Source organism: Nannospalax galili, unplaced genomic scaffold (genome assembly GCF_000622305.1).
Source record: "Nannospalax galili isolate Female #2095 unplaced genomic scaffold, S.galili_v1.0 scaffold786, whole genome shotgun sequence".
Taxonomy (NCBI): Eukaryota; Metazoa; Chordata; class Mammalia; order Rodentia; family Spalacidae; genus Nannospalax; species Nannospalax galili.
In genome coordinates this window covers 2,777,008-2,793,461 of record NW_008355774.1, presented here as the reverse complement: position 1 = coordinate 2,793,461, position 16,454 = coordinate 2,777,008, and the positions used below count along the sequence as shown (strand labels likewise).

General features: G+C 41.3%; 1 protein-coding gene across 1 annotated transcript in view; it reads right to left on the bottom strand.

The window, feature by feature from the left end:
- Window positions 1-15,199, bottom strand: part of Spink8 (serine peptidase inhibitor, Kazal type 8 (putative)) — a 36,711-nt gene extending 21,512 nt beyond the window's left edge. Inside the window, exons 1-2 of the mRNA XM_008853281.2 lie at window positions 15,129-15,199; window positions 8,642-8,721 (exon numbers count right to left, since the gene is read on the bottom strand). Coding sequence (XP_008851503.2) covers window positions 8,642-8,708 — 67 coding nt within the window. The 5' untranslated portion in view covers window positions 8,709-8,721; window positions 15,129-15,199. The remainder of the gene's footprint in view (window positions 1-8,641; window positions 8,722-15,128) is intronic.
- Window positions 15,200-16,454: the final 1,255 nt, after the last annotated feature.

Here is a 16,454-nt window from a genome sequence, read left to right as displayed (position 1 = left end):
CCTCTGCAAGAGCAGCCAGTGCTCTTAACCACTGAGACATCTCTCCAACCCCATGGGTTAGTAAATTTTAATCCTTAGGGTTTTTGTTTTTGTTTTTTCATTCGTTTAAAAAATTGGTATATAGGAGCCGGGCGTGGTGGTGCACGCCTGTAGTCCCAGCACTTGGGAGGCAGAGGCAGGCGGATCTCTGTGAGTTCAAGGCCAGCCTAGTCTACATAGTGAGTTCCAGGACAGCTGGGGCTACAGGGAGACCCTGCTTCAAAAAGACAAAAAAAAATTGGTATATATTCATTGTATGTAGTACTGGGTTTCATAAAGACATTTTTATGTAAGTATGTAATTGCACTAGAGGAAACCCTCCCATTCTTAATAGCCTCAAAAAAATTTAGGAATAAATCTAACCAAAGACATTAAAGATCTATCTCTACAATAAAAAATTCAAAACTCGAAAGAAAGAGATAGAGGAAGACACTAGGAGATGGAAAGACCTACCATGCTCATGAATTGGTAGAATCAATATTGTGAAAATGACCATCTTATCAAAAGCTATTTATAGATTCAATGCAATCCCAATGAAAATACCCATGACATTCTTCACAGAGCTTGTTAAAATAATCCTAAAATTCATATGGAATCACAAAAGAGCTCAGATAGTCAAAACAATCCTGGGCAAAAAGAGCAATGCTGGGGGGATCACTATACCAGATCTCAAATTATATTACAGCATGGTACTGGCACAAAAACAGACACATAGATCAAAGGAACCCAATAGAAGACCCAAACATGAGTTCATATAATTTCAGCTACCTGATATTCGACAAAAGGTGCTAAGAACACACAATGGAGGAACAATAGCATCTTCAATAAGTGGTGTTGGCAAAACTGGATCTCCACCTGCAGAAAAATGAAACTTGACCCTTGTCTTTCATCCTGCAAAAAAGTCAATTCCAAATGGATCAAAGACCTCAGTATAAAACCTGAAACTTGGAAACTGCTAGAAGGCAACATAGGTGGCACCCTCCAAGATATAGGCATAGGAAAAGACTTTCTAAACCAGACACCAGCTACTCAGGCACTAAGGTCAACAATAAACAAGCGGGACCTCATTAAATTATGAACTTTCTGTACAGCAAAAGAAACAACTAAGGTTACTGATCCATATCCATGCTTTAAAAAGAAGGAAACCAGGGTTAAGAGATGGCTCAGCTGTTAAGAGCACCGACTGCTCTTGCAGAGGACTTGGGTTCAATTCCCAGCACCCACATGGTGGCTATGAGTTGTCCTTAACTCCAGTTCCAGGGGAATCCGAAGCCTTCTTCTGACCTCCACAGCATTGCAGGACACCGGTGCATTCTCATACATGCAGGCTCATACACATAAAAAATAAAAAAAAAATATTAAAAAAGATCCAAAATATACAAAGAACTCAAAAAGAAAAAAATAAGAAGATAAACAACCCAATAAAAAGATGGGTGATAGACCTAAATAGAGAGTTCTCAAGCAAAGAAATAAACATGGCTAAGAAGCATGGCTAAGAAGCACCTTAAAAAGTGCTCAACATTCAAAGCCGGACATGGTGGCGCATGCTTTTAATCCCAGAACTCAGGAGGCAGAGACAGGAGGATCTCTGTGAGCTCAAGGCCAGCCTGGTCTACATAGTGAATTCCAGGACAGCTGGGACTACAGGGAGACCCTGTCTCAAAAAGACGAGAGAACGAAAGACTCCAAATGCTGGAGAGGATGTGGAGAAAGAGGAATGCTCATTCACTGTTGGTGGGAATGTAAACTCGTGCAACCACTGTGGAAAGCAGTGTGCAGAACTCTCAAAAAACTACAAATGAACCTACCATATGATCCAGTGATACCACTCCTTGGCATATACCCAAAGGACTCATCTTACTGTAGAGATACCTGTACATCCATGTTTGTTGCTGCTCTCTTCACAATAGCTAAGAAATGGAAACAACCTAAATGTCCCCTAACTGACAAATGGATAATGAAAACGATGTGATACATCTACTCAGTGGAGTTCTACTCAGCAGTAAGAAAAGATGAAATTATGAAATTCGCAGGTAAATGGATCGAGCTAGAGAGCGTTATACTAAGTGAAGTAACACAAATGCAGAAAAGCAAGCGACATGTTTTCCCTCATTTGTGGATTGTAGCACCAATCCTTATATGTGAGTATATGAATTCTGATGTAACACCAGGAGCCAGGTAAAGGCAAAGGATACATGGAGGTAAAGGAAAAGAAACAACCTGAAAGGGGGATAGTAAGGAACAGATGTTACCTGAGGGAGGTGGGAAAAGTAGGAGTAGGGAGGAGAAGAGGGATGGACATGCAAGGGACCATAGTGTGGGGGAGTGAGGGAAGTCAGGAATGGAAAGATGGGGGGAGGCAGGAGGTATTGGGGGAAGGTGGGAATAATGGGGGCACTCTGACTAGGAAGGGAGGGAAGAGGGAGGCTGGATGGGAGAAAAAAGAGTAGAGATGAGTGAATCTTGGGGGGTAGGAAACCTAGAGGGAAAAGTGATGCCCTAGAAACACTATGAGAAATGCACTTAGAGTGTCTGTCTGAACATTCATACATATGTATATACCTAGGAGCTGCTTGGAAGGGAATGCAGTGCGAGACGGAAGAGACCTCCCTTAGAGTGACAAACATGTCATACAGCATTCATCAAAGAAGCTTCTTTTTGAAATGGAGGCTACTGCAGAGTTGCACATCTGGTCAGGCATAGAGAACATACACCTGGGAGATGCCCAGTACTAGGTGACACATCTGCAGTTGAATCTCTATAACCAAGGCTCATGGGATATTGCGGAATAAGGGACAGAGAGAGAGCTAATGAACACCTCAACTCTCACCAGTGAGGCTTCCATGTACATCAGAGTGCATTAAGGCCACAACTGACCAAGTTTTGGAGAATAAGAGACTGTAGAGTATAGGATGGAACTCCTATATGGAACCTCACCCATCCATGGCTCAGGGACCATTGTGGAAGAGGAGGCAGAAAGATTGTAAGAGCCGGGCTGTTTCATGAACGGATGAAGTGGAGGCTTGCTCATGCTGCAGCAGTGACATCCAACACTGGACCCATCTCAGCTCAATTAGACAAGGACCCAAAGGGGAGTTGAGAAATAGGTGGCTGGTCAGCACTAGATCGAGAGCTATTTGAGACTGGTTGCTGCTGGGTGAGGGAGAGTATGACTTACATATGACCACTGGATGGCCTGACTAGACCAGTGGACACTGAAGGACATTTGAGTACAAACACCTGAATGACTAGGACTCAGCATGTATGGTAGAGTGCATGGGGTTCGGTGGGGGGTAGGAAGAGGCATGGATGGGGGAGGGGGTCTGGATGTGAGTGGGAAATATTGTATGAAATTTTAAAAGCTCAGTAAAAAAAGAAAATACACTCTTGAAATTATAAATTATGAAGAAGTAATACTGAGATGCTTTAAAAGATGCTGAATTTCACTAAGACTTAGGTCAATCCAAAGCAATCTTTTCAATTATATTTGTACTGTACATAAAGCTGTATATTAAGTAATTACATAATTAACATATGCAAGCCATTATATAAGAATTGTATAGCATATAAGCACATAATAATTATAGTGAAGCCATATAATTCTATGTCATATAATATGTATGCTGCATTATCAGTTCTACTGAGATATAATTCATATATAGAACTCACTGAGGATGCTATTACTAATGGTTCCTAGTATATTCAGAGTTGTGCAACCATCACCAAAGCCTGTTTGGGAACATTTGGAACCATCTGTTAAACTCTGCTAGATGGTTGCTCTATTTCCAACAATTCTCCAAAGCAAGAGTTGTTGTGTAGTCAAATCCAGTTACATTTGAACTCCTTTTCAGAGTAGTTTTTGAGACCAGCCTTTGAGATTTATTCTGATCCTTGGGAGTTCATTTTTAGCAGTCTTTTATTTTACCTGATTCTTTCTGATAAATTAGTGGGCCTTGGTTTACCTTATTGTTCTCAGGGAGCAACCTGTTTCCTGTTAATCACTGACCTTCAAAATCACCAATGGTTTTGAGGGTATCCTTAGGGTTGAACTTCATCACACTCGATTACAAATAAAGTCAGTTTCTTTGGAGAAATATCTGGAGCTTTCTGTTCTCATGACTCACTTCTTTCCCTGAAGAAAATGTTTATGCCACTGCTCTGGACCAAGGCCTGCTTATCTGAGTGACGACCTGGAGCTTCTTAGCTTGTTTCTCCCAGCATGGAAGAAGCAAGCAGGAGCGAGGATGACTGGGGCCCCAGTATTCTCAGCTCTCCTTATCTGGGGTTGAGTTGAGCCCCACAAGTAGGTACTGGTGGGAAAAGGGAGCCCTCTCCTTCTTGGTCTTACTCTCCTGGAATTTAGTCTCAACAACACATAGCTTTGGGGGCCCAAGGTGATAAATATTGGTGACCTGCTCCTTCCAGGGATGTACCATTACCCTCCCTTTTGTCGACTAGGGAAAGTGGAAGACTCATTTTGGTCACACTTTCCCAGTGTGGAATTTCTCTAATGATGAACTAGGCAAGGGAAGGAAAAGTTGAATCATCGCTAACATTCTACATCCGCTCAAACATTTACCAAAGTATGTGTTAATACTTGACATGGGTTATGATACTGGTGTGTCTCCCACCACTGGGTGTATCACACTGAGGCCAGGAGACTTTTCCTGTCACAAAACTCATCTAGCTCAATTTCCAGCAAACAATATATACTTTTTGGAAATGGAAAGAGAAGGTGCTGGGAAACCCAGCATTGTAGTCTGGGATGTATCACAAAGGCTTCTATGGTTAGCACAGAACTAAGAAAAGATACATTCACACACACACACACACACACACACTCACTCACTCACGTAGACAATGATCTTGGTAGCAATATGGTGATAGAGTAAATCAAGCTTTTATCAAAGAAACACCCTCTCAAGTCTGAGAAAAACAATTCCTTTTGCTAACCCATGTTCTATTTCGATTACTAGCTAATGGGTCACACAGACATCTGGGACTCAGGCAGTGACTGCTGCTGAGAAAAAAAATGTAGGATAGAACAGGGCAAAACTGGTGTCAGTTATAAAGGATGTCATGCTGTTCACCCCCAAACTCTATCCCGTTAGCCATGTATTTGCATCCATCCATCCATCTACTCACCATTCACCTATCTGTCCATCCACTATCTACCCATTCATCTACTATCTTTCCATTAATTCACCATCTATCCCTCCACCCACCATACATCTATCATTCACCATCTATCCATCCACACACCCACCATCCATACATTATGTAATAATGTACAGTTTTCCACCTTTCAGTACCGTCTTGGTCTGGTTATTTCTACCTCATACTGAATGCAGGCCATACAAGATTGAAGGAAGGAGATTCCCTATCATCTAAAATCCTCCCTTTTCTCAATCTTTGTTCAGTTGAGAAGCTGTTTTGTGAGCCCTTTTTTCATACTTCTATTTTCTGGCCAATAATAAAACTTCTGAACAACAAAAATGGCTTCATCATCAGCTGGACTTGGTATTGGTTCTACAATTCTGAGACATAAAAAAGATAGTTGGTGTGTGTGTATGTGTGTGTGTGTGTGTGTGTGTGTGTGTAATTAAGTTGAATGCAAAGAGAACAGTTAAATGAAATGGAAAGAAATTTCAAAGAACAGCTGTGAGAATCATTGTTAAAAACATTAGCTGAGTTCTAAGAACAGGCAGGCTAGAGGGAGAGGAAGAAAGGAAGAGGAAGCCAAGGACACCCATGGGACCTAAGTTTGCCTTAAGAAAATCAAAGTAGGGGCTGGAGAAATGGCTTATGGTTAAGAGCACTGATTGCTCTTGTAGAGGACCTGGGTTCGATTCCCAGCACCCACATGGCGGCTATGAACTGTCCTTAACTCCAGTCCAGGGAAATCCGAAGCCCTCTTCTGACCGGCATTGAACGGCACGGGTGCACTCACATACATGCAGGCAATACACTCATATACGTACATACATAAATAAATAAAATATTTTATAAAAAATATTTTTTTAAAAAATGTGAGAAGGCATGGCTTTATGTGACATTTAGTGTTCTGTCAACTGGACTTGGTTAACTGTGTGTGAGCATCTGGGAGAGAAACAAGCATGAGGGAAAACTAGAAGGTCATACAACTATTGGGACAAGGAAAGAGTGTTTTTCAAGGAAGATAGTGTCCTATTTAGCTTTAACTGTCAACTTGACACAGTCTAGATTCACCTAAGAAAGGAAAGGAGTCTCAATTGAAGGATTTCAAAGATCACATTGGCCTTTGGGCATGTCTGTGGGAGAAATTGATATAGGAAGGCACAGCCCACTGTGGGAGGTGCCGTTCTGTAGCCAGGTGGTTCTGGGCTGTATAAAAAAGCTAGCTGAGCATGGGCCTGGGAGCAAATCATCAAGCAGTGTTCCTCCATGGTTTCTGCTTCAAGTTTCTGCTTGAGTTCCTGCCCTAACTTCCCTCAATGGTGAACTATAACCTGCAAGCTGAAACAAAGCTTTTCCTCCTGTTTTAATTAATTATTATTATTATTATTATTATTATTGGTCTTATTGAGACAGGGTCTCCCTGTAGCCCCAGCTGTCCTGGAACTCACTATGTAGACCAGGTTGGCCTTGAACTCGCAGAGATCTGCCTGCCTCTGCCTCCCAAGTGCTGGGATTAAAGGCATGAGCCACCACGCCTGGCTCTCCTGTTATTTTTGATCAGAGTGTTTTATCACAGTAACGGAAAGGAAACTAAGTCAAATGGAGTGGCTGAGTAATCGTGTTCTCTGTGGAGGACTGGCATAAATCTCCATTGTTAGGTTTTGGGGAGGGAGAAGAGGAGTTTGAGAGAGAGAGAAACTGACTTGAATTGTTTTTCAGGCAAGAAATTTATTAAAGCCCCAGCAAGCAGTGGGGGTGGGGTGGGGAGGAGGTATTCTAAAAGTCTGAAGTGGGAAGCTTTAGACCCACCAAAGCAAGATATCTACTTCTGAAAGTTTCTGACGGAAGGGCAAGTCTTGCATTGCCAGGAAACAGGCTTAGTTAGTATGTGATCTGTACTACAACCATGGTAAGAGAGCAGGGTATATGTAACTTGGGCTAGGTGACAAGGATCATTCATTTTCTGGGAAGAGGAGTTGGGGCTTGGTTAAGGTATGACCTATACAACTTGACAGTAGTCAACTGCCTCTGACTGCTGGGTTGCAGGGGGACTAGGTGTGCTCCTGTCCAGCTTACAGCTTTCTCTGCTTAGGGACTGGTTACCTACAGGGCCTGAGTCTGTAACATCCATCAGAAGGAAATGAGATCTGGTATTAGTGGCCAATGCACTCAGTAGCAGAGAGAACGAAGACCTAATGAAAATGAGGGTGTGGGACAGCAGATAGCTCAGTGGATAAATGCGCTGGTTACCAAGTCCTGACTGCCTGAGTTCAATCCCTGGGACCCACACCGTGGAAGAAGAGAATCGATTCTGGCAAGTTATCCTCTGACTTTCACACACATATTGTGGCATGTGCACATTCCACTCCCATTACACATAAAATTAAATAAATAAACTTAACTTGAAAATTTAGATTTCTTTCAGAGGATTAAATTGGATGGGGGGATATTTGAGACATGAAGAGTTTTCAATTTGCCACAAAAATTTTTTTAAATGTAAACTTTAGGGGCTGGAGAGATGGCTTAGCAGTAAAAGCATCTACTGCTCTCAAAGAGGACCTCAGTTCAGTTCCCAGCACCCACTTCAGGAGGCTTACAACTACCTATAACCCCAGTTCCAGGGGATCCAAAGCTATCATCTGACCTTCACAGGTACCCACATTCATATGCATATACCCATGCACATATACACAGAGACAAATAATTTAAAATAAAATAAAAGAATAGCAAGTCATGATGGCATGCCTTTAATTCCAGTACTCCAGAAGCAGAGGCAGATAGATCTCTGTGAGTTCAAGTCTAGCCTGGTCTACATAGTGAGTTCCAGGCCAGCTGGGGCTACAGGGGGACCCTGTCGCAAAAAGACCAAAAAAAAAAAAGTTTAATGTGTGAGACAGTGCCTATGGAAAGTACGAGACTGAAGATAAATGAGGAACTGCAAGTCCAAATGGGAAAAGACTGTGTGGAGGCCCCAAACACTTCTCTACAGTTAGTCTGAATATCAGAGTCTACTTCCACAGAGCCTAGAGAAGTTCTTTTTGGATTTGAGATACGTACAGATCCAAAGTCTGGAAATGAGCACTTCCAAAGCCTGAATGTCTTCAGTGATAACCTAGTATTTTGGAAAAAAAAATCAGTGATTCTTGATATGAAAGTCTTGTTTTCAATTCCCTGTTTAATACTAGTGACGTTGTGTAAATCTTTTCTTTCTTTGTATTTCATTTTCACCCATAACATAAGGAATTAAGGATCAAACAAAACTAAGTGGTGGCTGGGGATGTATCTCAGTGGCACGATGCTTGTCCAGTGTACTTAGGTGGATCCCCAGCACTGCAAATGAATGAATGCATGAATGAATGAATCACAAGGGTACTTATACCTCTAACTTTCCCATAGTCTGAATCTAATGCAGAAAATGTGGATAGAGCAAGGACTTTTAACTTACCAGTTGCAAAGGAAGTCCACATGGAGATGGCTAGTACAAGGACAGCAGCTGAGATGGTGACCTTCATGGTGACAGAAAAGCTGTGGAAGGAAATACACAGGCTTTTTTTTTTTTTTCCTTTTTAGGGATTTTGAGATAAAGTCTTCTTATGTAGCCCCAACTGGACTGGAACTTGCCTCAATCTCACAGAAATTCATCTGCCTTTGCCTCCCAAGTGCTTGGATAAAGGAATACGAAATGCATTTTCTTGATGATAGTAATAATGAAGGAAGGCCTTAACTTCTTCCCAGCTCTATTACCTCTTAGTTGTAGAAGATGCTCTTGACTGACACCACCTCATGGGTTGAAGACTGTTCACCAGTGAATGTTATCAGCCCTATCCTCTGGAAGAAAGTAGCTTTTATCTATCTCTTCTGGTCTAATCTATAGAAAAGTAGCTGTTTGCTATCTTCCCCTGTTCTCTGGGGGAAAGATGCCTTTTGTATCCTGACAGCTGCAGAATTGGCTATTTCTGGGAAAAGAACTAAAAAGACATAAACAAAAAGACTTTCTAATCAGTAATTTTTCTTTAGATTTTCAGAACCAGAACATCCAGTGCTCTCAATGTCTGGCTATGTGTCAGAAAAGTAGGCCACTCTGGACCCCATAGCTGACATACTCTCCCAGAACTCCCTGTGTAAGCTTTATGCCTGCAACCCATGACATAAGACGGCCTTCATGGGCAATAACCTCTGTCTTTGGTTTGATAGCTTTCCAGATAAATCTTCTTCCTTGCCCTAACAAATTTTCTTTTTGTCAGTGGCTTTTAGGCATGGTGAGGAAATGAACATGGATTCACAGAATAGAACAGAGAAAATTCCGTGTAAAATACAAAGTCTTACAGAGATACTTCCTTGACCAGGAAACGAAGTAAAAACATATTGCTCTCTCCAAAGTTATTTGGAATGAATTGTGTCTGATGCAATTAAATTGCTGAATTCCTTTTCTTAGAACAACTGGACATTAGGCAGAAAAATGACCTTGGTCTTCTCTGCCTACTCACAGCTTCTGTCATGTTACTGCTGCACTGACATGGTGCCCATGCCTCAGGACACAACATAGAAACAACTCATGGTATGGTTCATGTCACTATAAGAAACTTACTGAAGGGAAACAGGAGCAGTTTTTTTTTTTGACATATAATGACATTGGGCTTAATCATACATTTTTTTTTTTTTTTTTTTTTTTTTTTTTTTTTGGTCTTTTTGAGACAGGGTCTCCCTGTAGCTCCAGCTGTCCTGGAGCTCACTATGTAGACCAGGCTGGCCTTGAACGCACAGAGTTCTGCCTGCCTCTGCCTCCTGAGTGCTGGGATTAAAGGCGTGCACCACCACACCCAGCTGCTTCACTGTTTTTTATGAGCATATGTAAAAGATCACCAGTACTCTCCTGTCTGTAATGTGAATGCCTCAGGTCAGCTGAAAGAGGGTGCCCTCTTTCCTATCTGGGTACTGGTACATAAGGATGAACAGCTTGCTGAACTGATGCTCCCCGTTTCTACTAATGTATGTCTGAAAAGCATCCTAGGATTGGAGTTGGAACTGGAGCCTTCATCCTCAGCAAGTTCAGACTTAGTTTTCCAGAGATGACAGGAAGCTTTGTGTTCATTAACATTGATGCATCCACTGAAAGCTGGATTGACTGGAAAACTTATAAACTCTTTTTTAAAAATTTTTTTATTTATTATTTTTATTTTATGTGTATACGTGGATTGCCTGCATGTAGGTAAGTGCAATGCCTGCGGAGGTCAGAAGAAGCTGTCGGATCCCCTCGGACTGGAGTTACAGACAGTTGTTAGCTGCCATGTGGGAGCTGGAATTTGAACCCGAGTCTTCTGCAAGAACAACTCTTAACCTCTGAGTCATCTCTCCAGCCCCAACTTCTAAACTCTTAGATTTGACAATTAATGCTGTTTGTAGCTGTGCTTCATTAAGGAAAAACTACTTGGAGTTGTTTAAACCAAGAGTGAGATCAATTTGTTCTGAGGTGCACTGATTTCTCTCAGAACGGTTCTCATAAAACTGTGTATTATTCTATTCTTTTACTCTGTCTAGCAAATGGCTTCCTCTCATATATATTGAACAGTTTATCAAGCACGGTATGGGAAAGACATGAGCAATCTTTGATAAAACAGCTTTACAAAGGAAGTTGTTTTTCTGACCCTATTGATTCAGAACAGCATACAAAGCCACAAACAGATGCCGTCAACTATGCCCACATGTTGCTTTCAACATTTTTGAGAACATGTCTTTAATGTCATTGTTGTTTTCAACATCACCATTGCCATACCTCATGCACACATTCATTGTTCTAAGTCAGGGGCATAACTGAGTCACAAAAAAATAGGGAATATGGTTTAAAAATTAAAGCTATACAATCAGCTTAGCTTGTAAGAATTAATTACATTGAAATTCCAAATCACAGTAGGACAGATTACATTGCTTTTCTTAGAGATCAGTTAATTCTGAACAGAGTACACAATATGTAAACAGGACTACATAGTTCTAAACATTCTCAAAACATACGATTAACTTGGTTTATAAAGTTATATAAAATTTCAATTTATAAAGGCTTTTACAGAATGGCATTCCCAGAAAAATCCTTTCCACAATTATGGACATTATTTTGGGTCATCATATAGGGCAAGAAGAGTCATAGGTCAACCTGAAATGGGTTCAAATTAATTGACCACACACTGCCTGTTTTATAGCACTTTCCTCTGAATTGAAGCATTTCCTTTGGGAGGGAATGGGAGACTTATGAGACTCAGGAGGTAAACAAAAGGTCTTATGTCTGAGAAAGTGGAAACTTGGAAGAGTCTCAAAGGCCCTTCCCCAGCCTTGTAGACACAAGTAAACAACTGCTGGAGGAGGGGACTTTGACCAGAGGAACTGCAGAGAAGAGAGATTTCTTAGACTGTGGAGCTGCCCCCAAGTTGTATAGAAAGCTGCAGGTCACAACTTTCTGTGAGTTGTCACCATATTCTGGTGAGTTTTTCAGTAATAGAGTTGCTTTTTTGAAAATTCCTGTTCCTGAAAGTAATCCTTCACCCATACTTCTGTTAAAAAACCCCAATAAAAACGCACGGTTTCACCAAGTTCGACTTTGGTACAATCATTACTTTGGTCTGTTGTGGGTTCCCTTTCTGGGGTGAGTTGATATATATCTATTGAATATCTCCAGGAAAAAGTGTCATACAATACTGTCCCAGATATCAAGAAAATCTACAGCGTTTCCTGGGTTCCTATAATGGAATGAGAGACTTGCTGATGGAAAGACCACACTGAGCCAGAAGATTAACAAATTATTAACAATTAAAATATTCTGCTTTACTGGTGATACAGAACAATCTGCCTGTTATGGAGACTAGTTGAATATAATTTTTACTCAGCCTTATAAATACTACTTTGTTAAAAATGGAAGACTGTGGGAAAAAGTCCTAAGAAGTTCAGTGTGGGAAGCTCGCCAAGGCCTTCAAATACTTTCTATAGGAAATGTGCTGATAAGCTGTCAGCATGATCTGGCTTACCTCGTCATAAACACACTCAAACTTGAGTAGCCTCAGTTCTAGAGAAAGTCCCTTTAGCCAGTCTGTCACAGCAGTCAGATGGAACACAATAGTCCTGTGAGTGCCCTTGATGCCCTAGATAGACACTGGACCAAGGAGTTGTCCTGCTGAGCAGATGCTCCTCGTCTGGATCATGAAAGTTCAGTGTCATCCCATCAACTGGCCTCCTCTACCTTTCACCCATGCATGGCTACTAAACCTCTTCCGAGTAGCTAGATTTATCATTGTCTCTGCCACTCACTCCTTTTTTGGTATGTATCACGAATCATGCCCATGCCGCTACTATAGCTCTCCAGTATATTTTTGTTTTGAAACGGGGTCTCACTCTGTGGCCCAAGCTAGTCTTGAACTCACTTTGTAGTTCAGTATGACTTCAAACTTTTAGCAATACACTTGCCTTAGCCTTCCAAGTGTTGGGATTACAAGCAAGCCTCCAATCTCCTTGTCTTCTCTTGTCAGCTTTTCCCTGTGCTTCCCCAGCTTGTATCTGATCAAATTCTTTAAGTGCAACTCTTTGTGTAGGAGCATGGGTCTGTGTTTGTTTATGCAGTTTTTGTGATTTTAGACATGCTTCCTTACTGTGCTTCATCAAAAAACAAAAAAGGATTGGGGCTAGAGAGAGATGGCTCAGTGGTTAAGAGCACTGACTGTTCCTGCAGAGGACCTGGGTTTGGTTCCCAGCACCCACATGGCGACTAACAACTATCCCCAATTCCAGTTCCAGGGGATCTGATGCCCTTTTCTGACCTCCTTGGGCATTATATGACACAGGTGCACTTACATATATGCAGGCAATACACTCATACACATAAAACAAAAATAAGTAAAAATTTAAAAAAGGGGACGGTGGGCATTTAAAAATTTTACATTCTCAATGGTTCTTTTAAGAGAACTGTGTGGAATGGATATCTAGGTGGCTAGGTCATTAGTTCCTCTCTCAGCTCCAAAGTAGTTAACAAGAATGACAGAGTGATTTTAGGCAAGAGAAACTCTGAGGAATGTGGAAGACTGTTATTAGTATTTGGACTGTTGGTTGTTTGTGACCAGTAGTAGAAGCATCTGTTATGTAGAGAGGCAGGCAGGATGATGGTCACCTTTTCCTATCACAATGGGTTCACATTTGCCATTCTATAAATAAAGGGGAGGTATATATCCTGCTGGAAACCCATAAAACATGAACTTCTAACACAGCATGGAGTTTTCGCCAAAGGAGTGGCTTCATTATTAGAAAATAATATGACTTGCTGGGTGTGGTGGCTCATGCCTTTAGTTCCAGCACTTGGGAGGCAGAGGCAGAGGCAGAGGCAGGCGGATCTCTGTGAATTCAAGGCCAGCCTGGTCTACATAGTGAGTTCCAGGCCAGCTGGGGGGGCAGGGGGACCCTGTCTCAAAAAAACCAAAAAAAAAAAAAAAAAAAAGAGAAAATTATGGCTACCTCCACACCTCCACTCTGCAAAGTTACTGTTGCCTTAGCACCTAACACCTTGCCATATCAATATATCTGCAAGAAGTGCCTTCCAGATAAAGAGTGGGTCTCCATCCCTCTGTCCCCCAAAAGGGAGAGATAGGGCCTAAATCATGTCAACAGTGAGGGTATGAGGGACAGCTGGGACGGTCATCAACACAGTATCATGTGGAGTAAGGTAGTCTTGATTTCAGCAGACTTCCTATAAGCTAAGTTAAATTGTTATGAAACCCACTTCTGAGGAAGATTCCTAATCCTCTGAAGTCCCTTTTGAGGGAAGAAGGGGCCAGTCTGTAAGGCAGTAAAATTGTTTTCAGCAAACAAACACGCCCCCCCCACCCCTCCCTGGTCTTCTGTAAGTAAGGCGGTGACGGTCAGCCTCCCCCATACAAGGAAGGAAAGAACTGTGGAAATCAAAGGCCACACAGCAAGAACCCAGCTATCCAGGGCATGCTGAATGCTGACGAGAGCTCAGGCACAGTTCTAAAGGTAGGAAGAGACTTTTCAGACACATTGCTTCCAGCTAAGATAAGGAATGTGTCACTCTGCCAGAGGAAGGCTTTTCACACATTATTAAAAAAACTGTATATCTGTCTCCTAGTTTATCGAAGAAAAAGGAAGATGATTTTTTTATTATTATTATTTTATTTTATGTATATGAGTGTATTGTCTGCATGTAGGTAAGAACACCTGTGTCGTGCAATGCCCACAGAAGACAGAAGAGGCCATCGGATCCCCTGGAATTGGACTTAGGGAAAAACAAAAATTTAGAACAGAAAAGGTTAATAAAGAATATTTGTTAAGTGAAAAAGAGCCAAGAAATTTTCAGTACATTATTTAAAAGTTTACATTTGCTTCTAAGGTGAGGGCCAGTCCTTAGAAAGCTTAATGATAGGCTGGCTGTGGTGGTGCACTCCTTTAATCCCAGCGCTTGGGAGGCAGAGGCAGGAGGATCTTTGTGAGTTCGAGTCCAGCCTGGTCTACATAGTGAGTTCCAGGACAGCAGGGGCTACAGGGAGACCCTGTCTCCAAAAAAAAAAAAAGTATAAAAGAAAGCTTAATGATGTGTGTAAGTCAACATATGGTAAGAAGTAGGGAGGGACAGAACCCCACACTGGCTGCCACACTCTCAGACTTGCATACTGCTGTTACTTTGGTGTTAAAAACCAATGAAATTACTGAAATGCAAACTACAGAGTTGATAGCGGCAGCTCACTTGCAATATTGAAAATATTACAGTGTATGCTGACTGACATTTTATTTTCAACTTTCTATTCTCTTTATCCTCTATATTTTCTGGGCAAATGATCTACCTAGGCAATTTTAGCCAAAGACCTTCTCTGAATAAAAATAAATAATCAATAAAACAACCTTTTTCTTTCTCAAAAAGTTGCAAATTGGTTAGTCCACTTTACCTGCAGTGACTCCAGCAGCTGCTCTGAGAAACTGGCTGAGTGCAGATAGTTTTTAGTTTGAGAACGAGATAGGCAACCAGGCAGGCAGGAGGTAGGTGTCTTGTCAAGGCCACAGTATGAGGGTAGAAGAGGGGGTGCTTTGAGGTTAAAGGTGTAACACAGTGCGAACTTCCTCTTTTCAACTTCAAATTCCATACTTCCTAAATCTGAGTTCATGTTTCAGCTTTCTGAGGGTGGAGCATATTGTTCACTGCTGCCCTGAAATTGAACTACTCTCTTGCCAAATTTTATATTATTTTAGAGATAACCACACTCATTTTGTTTGTTTTTTGAGACATGGTCTCTGGTAGCCCAGGCTGGCCTTGAATGCTGAAGATGACAGATGTGTACCACCAAACCTTATATACTGATTCTTATTCTTCTAGAACATGGTGATTACCAGGACTCAACGGCAGAAGGAGAAAATTGATTCCTGCAAGCTGTCCTCTGACTTCTGCACGAACACTGTGGCACACTCATCGCACCCTTACCTCCAATAATAAATAAGTAAATATAATAATAAAATTTAAAAGGTCCTTTCAAGTTCTCCTTAGTTTCCTTTCATCTTCATATCCAATCAAATAGGCAAGTGGGTGTGGGGAGGCCAAGGAGGAAGGACAGTGCTTGCCTGGGGCTCAGTTTGTGGGAAATTTAGCCAGGGCTGCATGACAAGTTTTTCAAGTGAATGATAGTCAGAAACTTCCTTAGTTTATTGCATTGCAAATAAATTCATAACAAAGGTGCACTGTAAAGAGAGTTGGTGTAAACTTTTATTGAATGTCTGCTCTGGAATAGGCATAAATGTATATATCATATATTTTAGCAATATTTCCAAAAATAAAATTTCACATGACATATGAAATTATTACTAAAATTTAGTGTTTTGATAAGGCAATTACATTAAATTGCTCAAATACTACTCACCAAGATCAAGAAAATCAGACCTGGAAGATTGCTGAGGTGTTATCTAATCCACTCAAGTGCTTGGCACTGGAAGAGAGACCTGAGACCTGGCCAGGTTTCAGTGAATCCTAAGAAGTCTATCATCTGTCTATCATCTCTCTATCTCTCTATCTCTCTCTCTATCTCTCTCTGTCTATCTATCATCATCATCTGTCTATCATCATCTATCATTTTTCTATCTTATCATCTATCTGCTTGCCTGCCTGCCTACCTGTCTTCATTTAGTAGAGTCACTAAGAACTCACAGGAAAAATTCTAAACTGATGTCTTGGAAACAGAACAGTGGTTGAGGACTATGTTGACTATGTTGTCACAAACTGTTCA